We start from the raw sequence: 16,220 nt of genomic DNA, 5'->3' as shown, positions 1-16,220 counted from the left end.
TATTCAAAAGACTCATTATGCCTCAAAAATTATACGTTGGGGTGTTTGCTTTCCAAAATGGGGTCATTTTATAGGGGTTTCCATTGTCCTGGTGCTCCAGGGCCTTCAAAAGTACGATAGGTTGTCAGGAAATTATATGTGAAATTTGTGCTCCTAGAATGCCGGACGGTGCTGGTTGGATGTTAGGCCTCTGTATGTGGCCAGGCTGTGAAAAAGTCTCACACATGTGGTATCGCCATACTCAGAAGGAGTAGTAGAATGTGTTTTGGGGTGTAGTTGCAAGTATACATGTGCTGTGTGAGAGAAATAACCTGTTAATACGGCAATTTGTAAAAAAAAATAAAATAAAAAAAAAAATCTTCATTTTGCAAAGCATTGTGGGAAAAAATTACAACTTCAAAAAACTCACCATGCCCCTTATTAAATACCTTGGAATGTCTACTTTCCAAAAAGGGGTCATTTGGGGGGTATTTGTACTTTCCTGACTTTTTAGTGTCTCAAGAAATGAGATAGGCCTTCAGTACATCAGGTGTGATCAAGTGTGATCAATTTTCAATGATTCGCACCATAGCTTGTGGACTCTATAACTTTCACAAAGACCAAATAATATACACTTACTTGGGTTATTTTTACCAAAGATAAGTAGCAGTATAAATTTTGGCCAAAATTTGTGAAGAAAAATTACTAATTTGCAAAATTTTATGACAGAAACAAAGAAAAATGCGTTTTTTCACAATATTTTCAGTCTTTTTTTATTTATAGCACAAAAAATAAAAAACCCAGTAGTGATTAAATACCATCAAAAGAAAGCTCTATTTGTGTGAAAAAAAGGACACAATTTTTGAATGGGTACAGTGTTGCATGACTGAGTAATTCTCAGTCAAAGTGTGAGAGCGCTGAAAGCTGAAAATCGGTCTGGGCAGGAAGGGGGTGAAAGTGCACTGTAGGTAAGTGGTTAAGCAAAGTTCAGGAATATTCCGTTAACCCATTGTTTTTCAAATCTATGTACATTACAACATGTATGATTGTTTGAAGAGAAATGCATCTGTACCAGGCTCTAAGTATGAGGAGGAAGGGCAAGCAGTAAAAATGAAAGTGAAACATTTTAAGCAGCTTATAAACCTTGTGATCTTTACCCAACTAGGTGTGATAACCCTATAAACCTAAAATCGGTTCTGATATTGCTGCTTTACTAACCTGACAGCTTAGTATTCTAAATAGGAAACCCTAATTTTGTTTGCAAATATTAAAGATTCTAACTACCAGCAAGAATAAGCCCTTCATTTGAATAGCACGTTATTTCAGATCCATCATGGCAGCGCTTGTTAGCGGAGATCTAATCACCTGCTGCCGCCACATCCCTCACCTTGTGTCACTGCCGCATCACCAGACGTCCCATTAAGGTGAATGGGAATGTCAGGGATTCAACAGTGGGTCAGAAGAGCCGCTGCAGGACAGAGATGACAGTTGCTCTTTAAAAATTATGATTTACCACTTAAGCCCAGGAAGGTTTACCACCCCCTTCATGACCGGGCCATTTTTGCGATACGGCACTGCATTACTTTAACTGATAATTGCACGGATGTGCTACGCTGTACCCAAATACAACTTTTTCCTTTTTTTTCCCTGCAAATAGTCTCTTTCTTTTGGTGGTATTTGATCACCTCTAGGGTTTTTTGTTTTTTGTTTTTTTTGTTTACACTATAAACAAAAAAAGACCGACAATTTAAAAAAAAAAACCAAAAAACAATATTTTTTACTTTATGTTATAAAACATACCTAATTGTTAAATGTAAAAAAATGGATTTTTGTCTTACCGTAAAAATCCTTTTCTCTGAAGTTCATTGACAGACACAGCTCCATATAATTCTTGACCATTGGGTTATGCTGCAACCTACAGGAGTAGAACACTAGGCAGGAAAAAGCTTTACCACCCCTTTGAAGCTGTTCGTGCAGGCATACACCCACACATTCTGCTAAAGGCTTCAGTTTTGTTGCAAGCAGTGTTTAGAGGAAAAACCCCAACCCCGTCAAGATAGAGTGGCGGGTGCTGCGTCTGTCAATGAACTTCAGAGAAAAGGATTTTACGGTAAGACAAAAATTCAAATTTCTCTATCGTTCATTGACAGACGCAGCTCCATATAATTCTTGACCATTGGGACGTCCCAAAGCAATATTTGCATGATGGGTGGGAAAACAACGCAGAAAAAGAACGTAATTCCCAACAAGGCTAAAACTTTAGCGAACCAGAGAATACTGTATAGAGCTCAACCAGGAACAGAAGCTCACCTGGACAAACACCCTCAAAGAGACTGAATCTCTTTCGAATAGCAGCCTGCAAAACCTTGCGGCCAAAAGAAGCATCCGAGGATGCCAACACATACTTTATAAAATTTTGTGAACGTGTGCACAGACGACCAAGTTGCCTCCTTGCAAACTTGAGTCAATGATGCCTGATGACGAAAAGCCCAAGAAGCACTCTGCGCCCTAGTAGAATGCGCCTTCACAGGGAAAGGAGGAACATGACCATTCAGTGAATAAGCCTGAATCACCGTCTGCCTGATCCACCTAGAAATGGTTGAAGCAGACGCAGCCAAATCCCTTTCTAGGTCCTTCGGTAAGGACATAAAGAGAATCTAATTTCCTCAAAGATTCAGTAGCCGCCAGGTAAACCCTAATTGTCCAAACCACATCCAAAGAATGCAAAGCAATTTCCTTAGGATGCCTGGGCTTAGGACATAAATAAGGCAGCACAATGTCTTCATTTAGATGGAAATCAGAAAACACCTTAGGAAGAAACGACTGACTAGGTCAAAGTACCACTTTATCTCTGTGGACCACCAAATAAGGCGAACACTAGGAAAGCGCCGCCAATTCTGATACTCTGCGAGCAGAAGTAATAGCCACCAAAAAGGCAACCTTCTGAGACAGTTTAAGCAGAAGAATCTCCCTAATGTTCTCAAAAGGAGGTTTTTGAAGAACAGGCCATACCAAATTCAGATCCCACGGAGGTAATGGGGATCGCCTCGGAGGGGCCACATGACGGACCCCTTGGATAAAAAAGCGAATCATCAAATGTGAGGCTAAAGAACGTTGGAAGAACACAGCCAAGGCCGACACTTGGCATTTAATAGTAGCTAAGGCCGGGGGCGTGGCCTAGCGTGGCATGCGGTAAGACACGAGTAGCTGGAGCTCCGTCGGCACCTTATCCTGCTCTTCTAATCCTGTTTCCCCACGGTACACATCTGAGCCTCACTGCTTCCCGGGACACCACGGACCTTGCTCTCCATGTTGCCGCCTAAGAAAGCCTCGGAGACAGCCGCCAAGCTCGATAAATACCCCCCGCCAGGACAAGGAGGCCTCCTCACAAGATGGCGCCGAGCTGAGCCAGGACGCCGGTGTGGCGGCGACACAGCTGCTGTTCTGGAGGCTATATCCACCTGCCAGGCCATACTTACATCCAAAATTGACGAGGTAAAAGTAGATATATCTCTGATCAGGCAAGATATGAGGAAGCTGCGTGATCGATTGTCTGAGGCAGAAAACAGGCTCAGCAGCATGGAAGACTCCCTTCCCCCCATACAACACTCTACTGATCAGCTCCAACTACAGGTTACTCAAATCCTGAAAAAACAGGGAGATATGGAGAATAGACTGTGCTAATGTAACCTGCGGTTTATTAGCCTCCCTGAGGAGGCGGAAGGCACTGACCCCTCCAGCTACTTGGAGCAGCTCCTAATCCAAACAAATGGCAGTGAGTCCCTCTCATTCACGTTTGTAGTGGAGCGGGCACACCGATTGTTGGGTCACACGCTGCCACAGGGAGCCCCGCCACTCACATTCATCGTCAAGTTTCTCAATTATAGAGATAAAGACACCATCCTGCGCCTGGCCAGAGAGACACCATCCTGCGCCTGGCCAGAGAGAAGGGAAACATCCCGATGGGAAACGGGAGAGTGGCCATTTTTCCTGACTTTTCGGCGGATGTGCAATGGAGGCGCAAGGGCTTCCTGGAAGCAAAACCTAGACTATGGGTCAAGCCCATCAAATATGCCATGATGTACCCAGCACGCCTTGGGGTGGAAGGTGAAGACCGTGTTCACTTTTTTGATGACCCTGAGGCGATAATTTCCTGGTTGGAGCACCTTGAGAACCGTGGTTGACTTGCTGCTGCTTCCTGCTTCTATATGCTGCTGCTATTTGTTCATCATCTCCTCCCTGATCATTTCTCCTGTTTGTGCCTTCTACTGGCGGCCTGAACACTTGTGATTGCTCCATGCGGGATGGAGAGGTGCCACTGGATCCTGCGGTACAGTATAAGCTGCTGCCCTCATCTTTGTTTACCTTTCATCTTAGCTGTCGGGACACGCTATGGTTTCTCCCCGACGGAGGGTCCGAGACTCATTCTGCTGCCAGGGCTGCGATCACAGCTCGGCATGCCACTCAGCGTTTTTTTTGTCCCCTGCGCCTGCTTGGTTCAGGTGCTTGGTCCCTGTGATTTTTTTCTTCTTTTATGCCTGAGGCTCGTTACTACTGCCTGTGTACACTTTATCCCTGTTGCGCCATCCCTGTTTTTGGATGGCTGAGTCTCTCCTTTTTCCTCTCAGGTTTACAGATTGGGGACGTTTTTTTTTGTGTTTTTTTGGGACTTTATGCCCGCACATGTTGGGGTTGGTGCAGGGCGGGGAGGGGGGGATACTGTTTTTGGGTATGTGCAATTAGGTTTACTGTGCAAGACCGATGTTACTGTGTATGTTTGTGTGCAGAGACAGTTCAGTGCGGATCATTATGCTCTTTTCTCTGTTGGGCTATGTATCTTCTCACCAATCTCTAAAATCTGTTGTGGGAGACATCCGAGATCCTGGAGCCGTGGCAGCTTCTACTTCTATTTCCATTCAGATGGCCATGGAATGTCAGTGGCCTCCGCGATAAGCTCAAACTCTCTGCGGCCTTTGCCTTCTTCAAACAACAGCGGGTGGATGTTTTAATATTGGTAGAGACCCACCCGGTCACATGCATTTATCACTTAAGCGTCCTTAGGTTGGGTGGGCGTATCATTCCGCATATACCTCCCATTCCAGAGGTGTAGTGGTGCTGGTGGCCAAGTCGGTCCATTTTCGGCTCCAAGGGTCTTGGATTGACCCCCAGGGAAGGTTTATATTCATGACGGTGTTGGTGTTTGGGGAACCCCTTGTGATACTGGCTTTTTATGTGCCCCCCACCTCTATGTCATAATCTCTGAGGGCCTCATTTATATGTCCAAGTTTCTGGCTCTACTGGCAATCTGGTTGGGGGATTTTAATAATGTGCTTAACCCCGCCTTAGACAGACTACAAACCAACCCCCTGGCACCGTCACCTGCGACATGCACTAGATTTGCCCGCTTAGTGGAGAGAGTGGGTCTGGTGGACACGTGGAGGGCCAAATTCCCCCTGCAGCGGGCATACTCCTGTTTCTCCCCTACGCATCATTCCATGTCCCGTATTGATCTGATCCTACTATCCCGGGCTTTGGCCCCCCGGCTGGTGTCGGTGGGATTCTCCCCCCGATCTCTGTCTGACCATAGTCCCTACTGGGCGTAAGACTACACCACGAGAAACTGCCTCCAGCTTGGCATCTTAACCCAGTGTGGCTATCTTTGCTGCCTGAGGCGGCCTACCTGGACACCAGTTGGGGCCAGTTCTACTCTGATAACGAGGGAACGGCCTTCCCTATAGTGGTGTGGGAAGCGTTTAAGCTGTACGCAAGGGCCTCATTAACATCCCGAATCAAACACTTTAAGGCTACTTCAGCTGAGACACAGTCTCGGGCGGAGGCCAATCTCCTGTCAGCAGAGGGCAACTACCTAGCGGACCCCTCACCCGCCAATGCCTCCCGGGCTTAGGCTGCTGTCTCCCAGATAGAATATGAACGGGCCAAGTCTAAATTGTTCTTCCAAAAGCAGAAGCTTTTTGAACACGGGGAACGGGCGGGGAAGCTGTTGGCCTATCTGGTGCACTGTGAAGACAGACCACTGGTGGTTATAACCCTATGGACTGAGGCAGGGCCCCTATTGACGGACCCGGGGGAGGTGACAGAGCGGTATCGTTCCTTTTTCAGCCAGCTATACACTTCAAGAGCCCCATCCGACCATATCTTGACACTACAGCATTTCCTAAACTTACGGAGGATCAGGTGACGCTCCTGGAGGCACCTCTCACGGAGGAGGAAATTGTGGAGGCTGTGTCCAGGTTTCCTAGATCGAAATCTCCAGGTACAGATGGACTCCCAATTTAATTCTTGCCCCTATCTAAGCGAGAGGCCTTGATAGTGCTGATCCCCAAAGCCTGGTAAAGATCGTCACTGCCCAGAATCTTACCGCCCTATTTGCCTCCTGCAGGTGGATGTGAAAATCTTGGCCAAAATACTCTCTATCCGTTTAAACCAAGTCATATTGTCCCTAGTCCACGAGGACCAGTCCAGATTTATGCCGAGCAGGAACACCTCCTTTAACCTTCGTAGGCTATTTATGAATATTCAAGCTACGCATGAGAGCTGTGGTGGGAGAGTAGTGGTGACATTGGACACGGCCAAAGCTTTTGAGTGGGGCTTCTGGTGGGAATGTCTTGAGCGACTCGGCTTTGGACCCAATTTTATTAAATGGGTACAACTGCTGTACGGTGCATCAGTGGCAAAGGTGCTGGCTAACGGTTGGCCTTCCGAGATGTTTCCGCTCGCCAGAGGTATTAGGCAGGGGTGTCTGCTTTCTCCCCTGCTCTATGCACTGGCGGCTGAACCACTGGCTATAGCCATCAGGGCCCACCCAGCCATACACGGCCTTTGCGTGGCATCTCTGACCGAGAAGATCAGCATGTATGCGGATGATACACTCTTATATCTAGCAAATCCTCAGGACTGTATTTTGGATAATGTCCAACCCCTTTACACTTTGATTAAATCTAAGATTCAGGTTTGGTCAAAGCTGCCCCTGGGTGTCATGGGTAGGGTGAACCTCATAAAAATGGGCCTTTTGCCTAAGGTCCTGTTTGTCCTTTGGCACTCCCCGGTATACTTGCCATTGAAATACTTTAAACAAATGGAATCTCTCCTTAAGGCGTTCATGTGGGGACGTAGTAGGCATAAACTTTCCTGGCATAAACTTAAAAACTCTTCTAATCTAAGGGGCGTGGTGTTGCCAGACTTTAATTAATACTACCTAGCCGCCCAGTTATTTCATCTTGATAAAATTGATAGTACCAGTTTTTTTTTGCTGCTGTGCCCTAAGTGGTCCTGCCCAAATGCTGACCCTTTGACGGTCATTTTGCGAGGAACTCAGGGTTCCGAGGCTAGGGGAAAACCTGACTCCATGCTGTACCACTATAGCCAAGTCTGGGAGGTGGTGTCACGTACCTGATCCGAAGCCGGAGTGTAGAGAGGGCTCCCCTTGCGGCTAGGTGCAGAGCACCCCTGGAGGTGAGACAGGGAGTGCTGTGCCCGAAGTAGCACGGGTTGCTGGCTGGGACGGCCAGATAGAGGCTGGAGCCAATGAGTGGTAAAGTCCTAGGCGGATCTGGAACACTTGGCAAGCCAGGCAGGTGTGCTGCAGGAACAGAGGTAAGCTGGGTAGCCCACAGGATACTGATAATGCGGAGTCAGGAGCCAAGCCGGGTCAGACACTGGAGAAGGCAGAGGAGAGACCAGGGACAAGCCAGAAGGTCAAGAGCCAGAGGTTTCAAGAGGAGCCGAGGTCAAGCAGTCTGGGTCGGCAACAGGAAATCCAAGATTAGCAGGCAAAACAAGGCACAAGGAAACACGGGAAGCTGAAGATCATCCAGCAGCTAGTGACTGTAATTGCTGAGCTTAAATAGGCCGTTTGGCGCCAAGTGCCGTTACGTCCTACGTGTGCGCATTGGCGCACGCACATTCTTGATTGCGTTTGCCCGTAGTTGGCCGCGCATGCGTATTCGCGCCAATGCACAAATGCACTGATTAGCCAAACTGTTGGTGGTTACCCGACAGGTGGTGATGGATAGAATAGTAGCTAAGGCCAACTCCTCTTCGATACCTCTTTGAAGGAAAGCCAAGATCCTAGCCACCGAAAAAAGGTGAGGATGCACCTTCATGGATTCACACCACGAAATGTACGATTCCTACATACGATGATAGATCTTCCTGGAAGTAGACTTCCTGGCCTTCAACAGTGTAGGAATCACTGAATCAGAAAGACCCCTATCCTTCAACACCTGGCTGTCAACAGCCATGCCATTAAAGCAGGATGGAAGATCGGCCCTCGAGACAGCAGATCTTCCCTGAGAGGATGTATCCAAGGAGCATCGGGGACCTATCTTACCAGATCTGCATACCAAAACCAGCGAGGCCAATCTGTAACCACCAGAATGACTGGAATCCCCTCCGCCTCTATTCTGTGCAGAAGTCTCGACAGGAGTTTCAGCGGTGGAAACCCATAGATCAGCAGATAACGACTCCTACTCCTAAACTAGGCAGAAACAAAACGGAAGTCTACAGCAGAGTGTGTGTGGGTGTATGCCTACAGGGACAGCCCAATAGGTGTGGTAAAGCTTTTTCCTGCCTAGTCTTCTACTTCTGTAGGGGGCAGCATAACCCCATGGTCAAGAATTATATGGAGCTGCGTCTGTCAATGAACGATAGAGAAAATCAAATTTATTCATCAATTTAGGACAATATGTATTCTGCTACATATTTTTGGTAAAAATCCCAATAAGAGTATATTGATTGGTTTGTGCAAAAGGTATAGAGTCTACAAACTAAGGAATATTACTAGTAATGGCAGTGATCAGCGATTTTTTGCAGGACTGCAATGGACAAATTGGACACCTGACACTTTTTTGAGGACCATAGACACTAATACAGTGATCAGTGCTAAAAAAAAAAAAAAATGGACTCACATTGTACTAATGACATTGGCAGGGAAGGGGTTAACATCAGGGGCAACCAAAGGGTTTTGTGCTTACAGAGTGCTTTCTAACTTTGTGGGGGTGGCTTAACTGGAGGAAGACAGATCTGTGTTTCTGCTTAGTTTTCCTCTCTGACAGAACGGCGGCCTGCCTTGTTAACATAGGCAGGCTGACTTTCTGCCTCTTCCGTGAACGAACGGCGGACCCACCGATTGGCTCCCCCTGTGTCCAATCACAGGGGGAGCTGGTCGCCGACAGCACGCGCCCCAGAACCTGTCCACAAAATCACGTACAGGTATGTGATATCACGCAGGAGGGCCGTCCTGCCCAGGATATCTGCGTGGGGCTGTCCATAAGTGGTTAAATAGAGTTGATTTAAATCAAGCCAATTTACTAGTGATTTAAATCATGATTTAAATCAAATTTCCCTGGTCCTTTGTAGTTAAAAAAAAACAGAATTTTTGTAAAATCTTACCTGTAAAATTCTTTTCTATGAGTCCTCCAACAATCGCCGCCACCTCTAAGTCATCACTATTGGGTATTGACTTCCGCTCCGCCGGAGTAGCTAGGCATAAGACTTAGTCAAAAGAACAAGACATTTGCATATACACACCCATTGGGGCTGTCCCACTGGTCAATACCCCCCTGCAGTGAACACTCCCAACTCAGTTTGGTAGCATAGCAGTAAGTGTACAAGAAAAAACCCCAAAAGAGGGGCAGGGGCAGCGACTCTCGGAGGACTCGGAGAAAGGAATTTTACAGGTAAGATTTTAAAAAATTCAGTTTTCTCTTACGTCCTCCGACAGTCGCCACCACCTCTAAGTCATCACAATTGGGATGTCCCAAAGCAGTGTAGACATGAGGGGTGGGAGACGCAACCGTAGAAAAGGCAACGCAGTACCCACATCAGAGAAAGGAACCTTACACGTACAGTAAGAGAACCTTCTGGGCAACAGAAAAGGCTCAACAGGAGCAAAAGCCCAGGAAAGCAAATAACCCAGGGGATAAACAACCCCAACAGTCAGGGACCCACAACAAAACAAGGGTCCCTCATGACACTGCCGCACTGAGAACTTTGCGGCCAAAGGAGGCATCAGCTGATGCCAGAACATCTACCTTATAGAATTTGGAAAAGGTGTGCACCGACGACCAAGTCGCAGCCTTGCACACCTGGGCCATCGAGGCACGATGCCAGTAGGCCCAGGACGCACTCAAAGATCTGGTAGAGTGCGCCTTAACAGGGAAGGTTGGAACCCGTTCCTTCAAAGCATAGGCCTGTTCAATGGTCTGTCTGATCCATTTGGCAGACGCAGCCATGCCCTTCCGAGATCCCTCAGGAAGGACAAAGAGGGAATCCATCTTCCGAAAGGATTCAGTGGACGACAGGAAAACCCTGATCGCCCTGACAACATCCAAGGAATGCAATGCAACCTCCTTGGGATGGTTAGGCTTTGTACAAAGCGAAGGCAGGACAATGTCCTCAGTAAGGTGGAACTCAGAGACCACCTTAGGAAGAAAAGACGAGTGTGGCCGCAAGACCACCTTATCCTTGTGAATTACCAAGTAAGGAGAGCGGCAAGACAACGCCGCCAGCTCCGATACTCTGCGAGCCGAAGTGATCGCCACTAAAAAGGCAACCTTCTTAGACAGCAAAGGCAACGATATCTCCCGGATGTTCTCAAAGGGAGAACGCTGTAACACGGAAAGAACCAAGTTCAAGTCCCATGGAGGTAAGGGCTCCCTCCTGGGAGGAGCCAAATGTCGCACACCTTGAATGAAAGTGCAAATTAAGGAATGAGACGCCACAGGGTGTTGGAAAAGAATAGCCAGTGCAGACACCTGGCCCTTTATCGTGGCCAGCGCCAGGCGCTGCTCCACCCCTGACTGGAGGAAAGCCAACACTCTCGACACCGAGTACGAGCGAGGGGAGAACCCCCTGGACTCACACCAGGCGAAATAAGCTTTCCAGGCACGGTAATAAATTTTACCAGAGGAGGTTTTCCTAGCCTTGATCAGGGTAGGAATGACCTCAGGGGAAAGACCCCTGTCTCTCAGGACCTGGGTCTCAACAGCCAGGCCGTTAAAGCTAGCGACTGTAAAGCAGGGTGGAAGATCGGTCCCTGAGACAGATCTTCCCGCATTGGCAGCCGCCAAGGAGGCGCCACTGCCAGGTGAACAATGTCGGCGTACCAGGACCGGCATGGCCAGTCCGGCGCCACCAGAATCACCAGGTGCGGTTCCGAGGCTAACCTGCGAAGGAACCTGGACAACAACTGAATCGGAGGAAAGGCATACATCAGATACTGATGCCAAGGGGTCACCAACGCATCCGAGGCGTCTGCCAGAGGATCACGCGTTCTTGCCACGAACCTTTCCACCTTGTAGTTTAGCCGAGACGCGAACAGATCCACGTCCGGGGATCCCCACTTCGCACAAAGCATTTGGAAGACCTCCGGGTGTAGGGACCATTCCCCCTGGTCCAGGGTCTGGCGGCTCAGATAGTCGGCCTGCCAATTCTCCACACCCGGAATGTGAACAGCTGAGATTGCCGGGACATGAGTCTCGGCCCAAGACAGAATGTCGGTCACCTCCCGGGCCGCCCGGGCACTCCTGGTGCCCCCTTGGTGGTTGATGTAAGCCACCGCGGTAGCATTGCCCGTCTGTACCCAAACCGGACGGCCCCGAAGTCGATCCGACCACTGGAAGAGACAGAGTTTAATCGCTCTCAATTCCAATATGTTTATCGGGAGGGAGGATTCCTCCCCCGACCAAGTGCCCTGGGCAGACAGGGTGCCCAGGACTCCACCCCAGCCCGACAGGCTGGCATCCGTGGTAATCACTGTCCACAGCAACGGACTGAAGTATTTTCCTTCTGACGCAGCCGGGGACTGGAGCCACCACAGAAGATCCATTCTGGTCCGGCGACTCAACGAGACACTCAGATCCAAGGACTGAGGTAGTCTGTCCCACCTGGCTAGGATCTCCGCTTGAAGAGACCATGTGTGAAACTGGGCAAAGGGTATCGCCTCGAAGGCCGATACCATTAACCCTAGGGACCTGATCTCGTCCTGTAAGGTCCGGAGCTTGTCCTCCGGCAAGAACACCTTTGCTTGAGCAGAGTCCAGAACCATTCCCAGATAGGAAAGACGAACCAAAGGGGACAAGGTCGACTTCTGTACGATGATGGTCCATCCGAACTCCTGGAGCGTCTGTACCGTGGTGGACAGATCGCGCAGTAGGTCCTGGCGGACACTCGATCTTAAGAGGAGATCGTCCAGATATCCCAAGACCGCAATGCCCTGAGCCCTCAGCAGGCCTAGAACCGGCGCCAACAATTTTGTAAAGACCCTTGGAGCCGAAGCAAGACTGAAAGGTAACGCCACAAACTGATAGCGGTCCTCCGCTATAGCGAACCGAAGGTACCTCTGGTGACCCTCGAAAATGGGGATGTGTAGGTACGCATCCTTCAGGTCTATAGAGGCCAGGAATTCCCCTGGACTCAGGGAGGCCACCACCGAGCGGAGAGATTCCATACGGAACTTTCGAGCGCGCACGAAGCGGTTCAGAGCTTTGAGGGCCAGAATAGGACGCCCCTTGCCCTCCTTTCTGGGCACAGTGAACAGATTGGAATAAAACCCCGAAACCTGTCCCGATGAGGCACCGGGACAATCACCCCCTGGGCAAGGAGGTCCTGCACCGCTTGATGAAGGTCCTGCAGGCGCCCTGGGGTCAAATGAAGATTTGAGGGAAAAAAATCTGTCCGCCGGTCGGGAAAAGAATTAGATCTTGTACCCTGATCGAATGATTTCCTGAATCCACCTGTCGGGAATTCAGAGCAGCCAAGGTTGGAGGAAACCACGCAAACGTCCCCCCACCCCTGAAACGGGTGAGGGCGCCCCTTCAGGCAGAGGCGGATTGACCCGCCGCACCGGCATTCCCGGACTTCTGTTTGCCCGTCCAGGGCTTCTTCTGGCTACCTTGGCCCTTGAAGAGCTTGCCCTTGGTTTGATTCCGAAAGGCACGAAAGGACCCCTGGTTGGGTCGAAAGGCGGAACCCCGCTTGCCACGAAAGGACTTGTGCTTCGGGTTCTGGGGCAACATGGTGCTCTTGCCCCCCGTGACGCCTTTTACCAAGGTATCCAACGCGTCGCCAAAAAGGCGAGAACCAGCATAGGGAAAATCAGCAACTGTTTTCCGTGACGTCTGGACAGCCAACCAGCTCTTCAGCCAGATCAGTCGACGGTTAAGCACCGCGACACTAGATAGGCGTGCTACCAAAGGGGCCTCATTTAAGGCCGCATCGCACAAATACACGACTCCTTGGTGAATTTGATTCACCATATCCAGCCTGGCAGGTAGAACAGAATCAGACACGAGGTTGCTCCTAAGCACCTTAGTCCAATCAGCCACCGCCTGAGCCACCAGAACGGACGCAAAAACAGGTTTGAGCAAGGAACCCGCCACCGTGTAGTAATGGCGGGCCAGAGACTCCAACCTCCTGTCCGTGGGATCCCGAAAAACCGGGCTCTCCTCAGTAGGAATCAAGGAAGCCTTATTCAATACTGCCACAGTGTGATCCACCTGTGGAGGCACACACCATCGCGTTTCCGTAGCCGGTGCAAAGGGATAAAGTAACTTAAACCGACTAGGTACCATGAATGGACGTTTTAAAGTGCGCCACAGTTCATTAACAGTGTAGGGAAAAACCTGTGCCGACTTGCGGGTCCTGTGTGTCCCAAATGAGGACACAAAGCCCAGAGGACTGGGCTCATCCTCCAAATGCAGTGTTTCTTTTACAGAAACAATCAACTCATCCACGGTCGCGCGTTCTTCAGGCTACCCCGGGGGAGAAACCTCAACCCCCTCCACCTCCGCCTCCCCCTCAGACCCCAGCGGGTCTAAGGATGAGCGAGACCCTGAAAAGGGCACGCCCGCCGCAGCAGCCATATCACCATCTGAATCAGAGGAGAGAGATAATCTGGGCCTCTTCCTAGCAGCACGTTCAGCCATCAGCACCTCCATTTTGGACACTAAGGACGCCACTACAGCGGCCAAAATCAGGCATAACAGGGGCCACAGCAGGACTGGGGTCCCCCACCAGGGCTGGAGGGAATTTGCTGTCCTGAGATTCCATTGCCCAAGGTGAAAATAACAGTGCAATAAAAGGGTACTGTCCCTTTAAAACCGCTGCGGAGTGCGCAGCCCACTGCTATATGAACAGTGACAAAAGACCCCCAATAGGAGAAGAAAACTGAGCCAGAAATGACAAAACAGAAGGTTATGGAAGAGACAGTCTGCAGAGCCCCACAGAGTATTACAACCTAGATCGCTGCTTCAGAGGAAAAGGAAGTGAGGTCATGGGAGGCTGAACTATAAGCTGCAAATGAAACAGGGAAAATGGCTGCCCATAGAACTGAATGGGAGACTTCGGGAAAACAGCATGTAAATCAGCCCACAGTGAAGCCAACATGCTTGCCCAAAGTAAAGATGGCGGACCGTGCGGTTTTTTCCCCACTGCGGCCGCCACACACACAACGTCTGCACCCCCAAACACACACCAAAGTGACACAGGGGAAGGGGCCCCCAAATATACACACCGCACCGCACGTATAGAGAAGACCCCCACAGGGATCGCAATAGGGAGCCCCACACCGGCACAGACATGGGAGACACACAGCGACACAGGGCTGCCACTGCAGACAGAGGCCCCACACAGAAGTACTTACCTGTACCAGATGGCGTGGGGTGCCTCTCAGAACGGAAAGCCTCTATCCTCATCTGACAGGGAATGCCGTTTTGCCAAGGACATTACACCGCATATCGCAGATGTGTCCAGTGAGGTAGCCAGGTAGAATGGACTTGGTAATGAGTACGCGACATCTCTAGTCGTGAAACGCGTCTACCTCTTCTGTCCTGCACTCACAGTGTGATGTTTCAAGTTTTGCCTATTGTTTGATGTGAAATAAACATACTCCAATTTGATCTACATCGGAGAGCGGTCATCTCCTTTTGTCTCAAAGGGAATGCCGTTTTGCCAAGGACATTACACCACATATTGCAGATGTGTCCAGTGAGGTAGCCACCTTACAGCTGCATCCCTGCTGCGAGCAGGGATGGGTCGTTCATAATGCCAGGACGAACTATGGCTGAACGCTCGATGGCGGGCTGGGGGTCCCTCTGACCCTCTGCCCTGGAGAACCAGGGCGGCCAGTCCGATTCCCATCTCCGCATGAATCCATCTTCATCCGAAGAGTCGACTAAAAACTAAAGCCGACAAAAGAACAGCTAGTATAACAAAGAAAAAACTGACATTTCTAAAAGAAAAGCAAATAAAAAAGATCAGAAAGGCTGAGACCGGAGTCCCAGCACAGGGAAACCCTAACTACTCCTGACGCTAGGCAGAAACAAACTGAGTTGGAAGTGTTCCCTGCAGGGGGGTATTGACCAGTGGGACAGCCCCTATGGGTGTGTATATGCAAATGTCTTGTTCTTTTGACTAAGTCTTATGCCTAGCTACTCCTGCGGAGCGGAAGTCAATACCCAATAGTGATGACTTAGAGGTGTCGGAGGACGTAAGAGAAATGCAGGCTGCACTCAATATGCAATATGTGTTCACCAGGCAAAAATACCGTAAGTTGTGTATGTTACAATTAAAATCTATAGAGCAGCATTAATAACAGCATACATTTTCTATCTCAATTTAGTAACATAGAAAAAAATATCTGTGCACACCTTCAGGACACTTTTTATTGTCAATGATCTCCCCACATTTCTTGAATTCATCTTCTCTCTCTTCTGGAATAGCATCTGGGCCAAGCACCTCCCTTAAAAGTTTTTGATCTTGTATTTTTTGCCTGCGGGGTTGGGAACGTTTCCTATATGTCCTAGGAAAGAAGATCAAGTAGATGTAATATGAACAACAGCAATGGTAGGAAAAAATAAACGCAGTCACAGTAGACCATAACATAATTGTAAAGTCTCGTATTTTTCCTTTAAAAATAAATCTAGTGGATTCTCCTACTAGAGAAAATGCAGTGCTGGATCTATTGATCACTAATGACCCAGACCTAATCTCAGAGGTAGGAGTCCAGGACAACCTGGGCTCTAGCGATCACAGGATGATCGCATTTAGAGTAAATAACAATATAACATGGCAAGAGGGGAACATAAGAACCCTAAACTTCAGAAGGGCGAACTTTCCTAAATTGTGCTCAATGATGGAAAGGGTAAAGTGGGACCAAACCCTAGGAGCACTGACCACGGAGGAAAAATGGGAATGCTTTAGGAACATAGTAAACAAATGCA

General features: G+C 49.0%; 1 protein-coding gene across 1 annotated transcript in view; it reads right to left on the bottom strand.

The window, feature by feature from the left end:
• Positions 1-16,220, bottom strand: part of LOC309559900 (lysine-specific demethylase 4B-like) — a 630,996-nt gene that overhangs the window by 351,693 nt on the left and 263,083 nt on the right. The window contains exon 9 of the mRNA XM_082263341.1: positions 15,648-15,799. Coding sequence (XP_082119467.1) covers positions 15,648-15,799 — 152 coding nt within the window. The remainder of the gene's footprint in view (positions 1-15,647; positions 15,800-16,220) is intronic.

The sequence above is a fragment of the Pelophylax lessonae genome (assembly GCF_965119305.1).
Source record: "Pelophylax lessonae genome assembly, chromosome: 1".
Classification (NCBI taxonomy): Eukaryota; Metazoa; Chordata; class Amphibia; order Anura; family Ranidae; genus Pelophylax; species Pelophylax lessonae.
The sequence above is the reverse complement of the archived record's forward strand: the minus strand, read 5'-3'. Positions and strand labels throughout refer to the sequence as shown.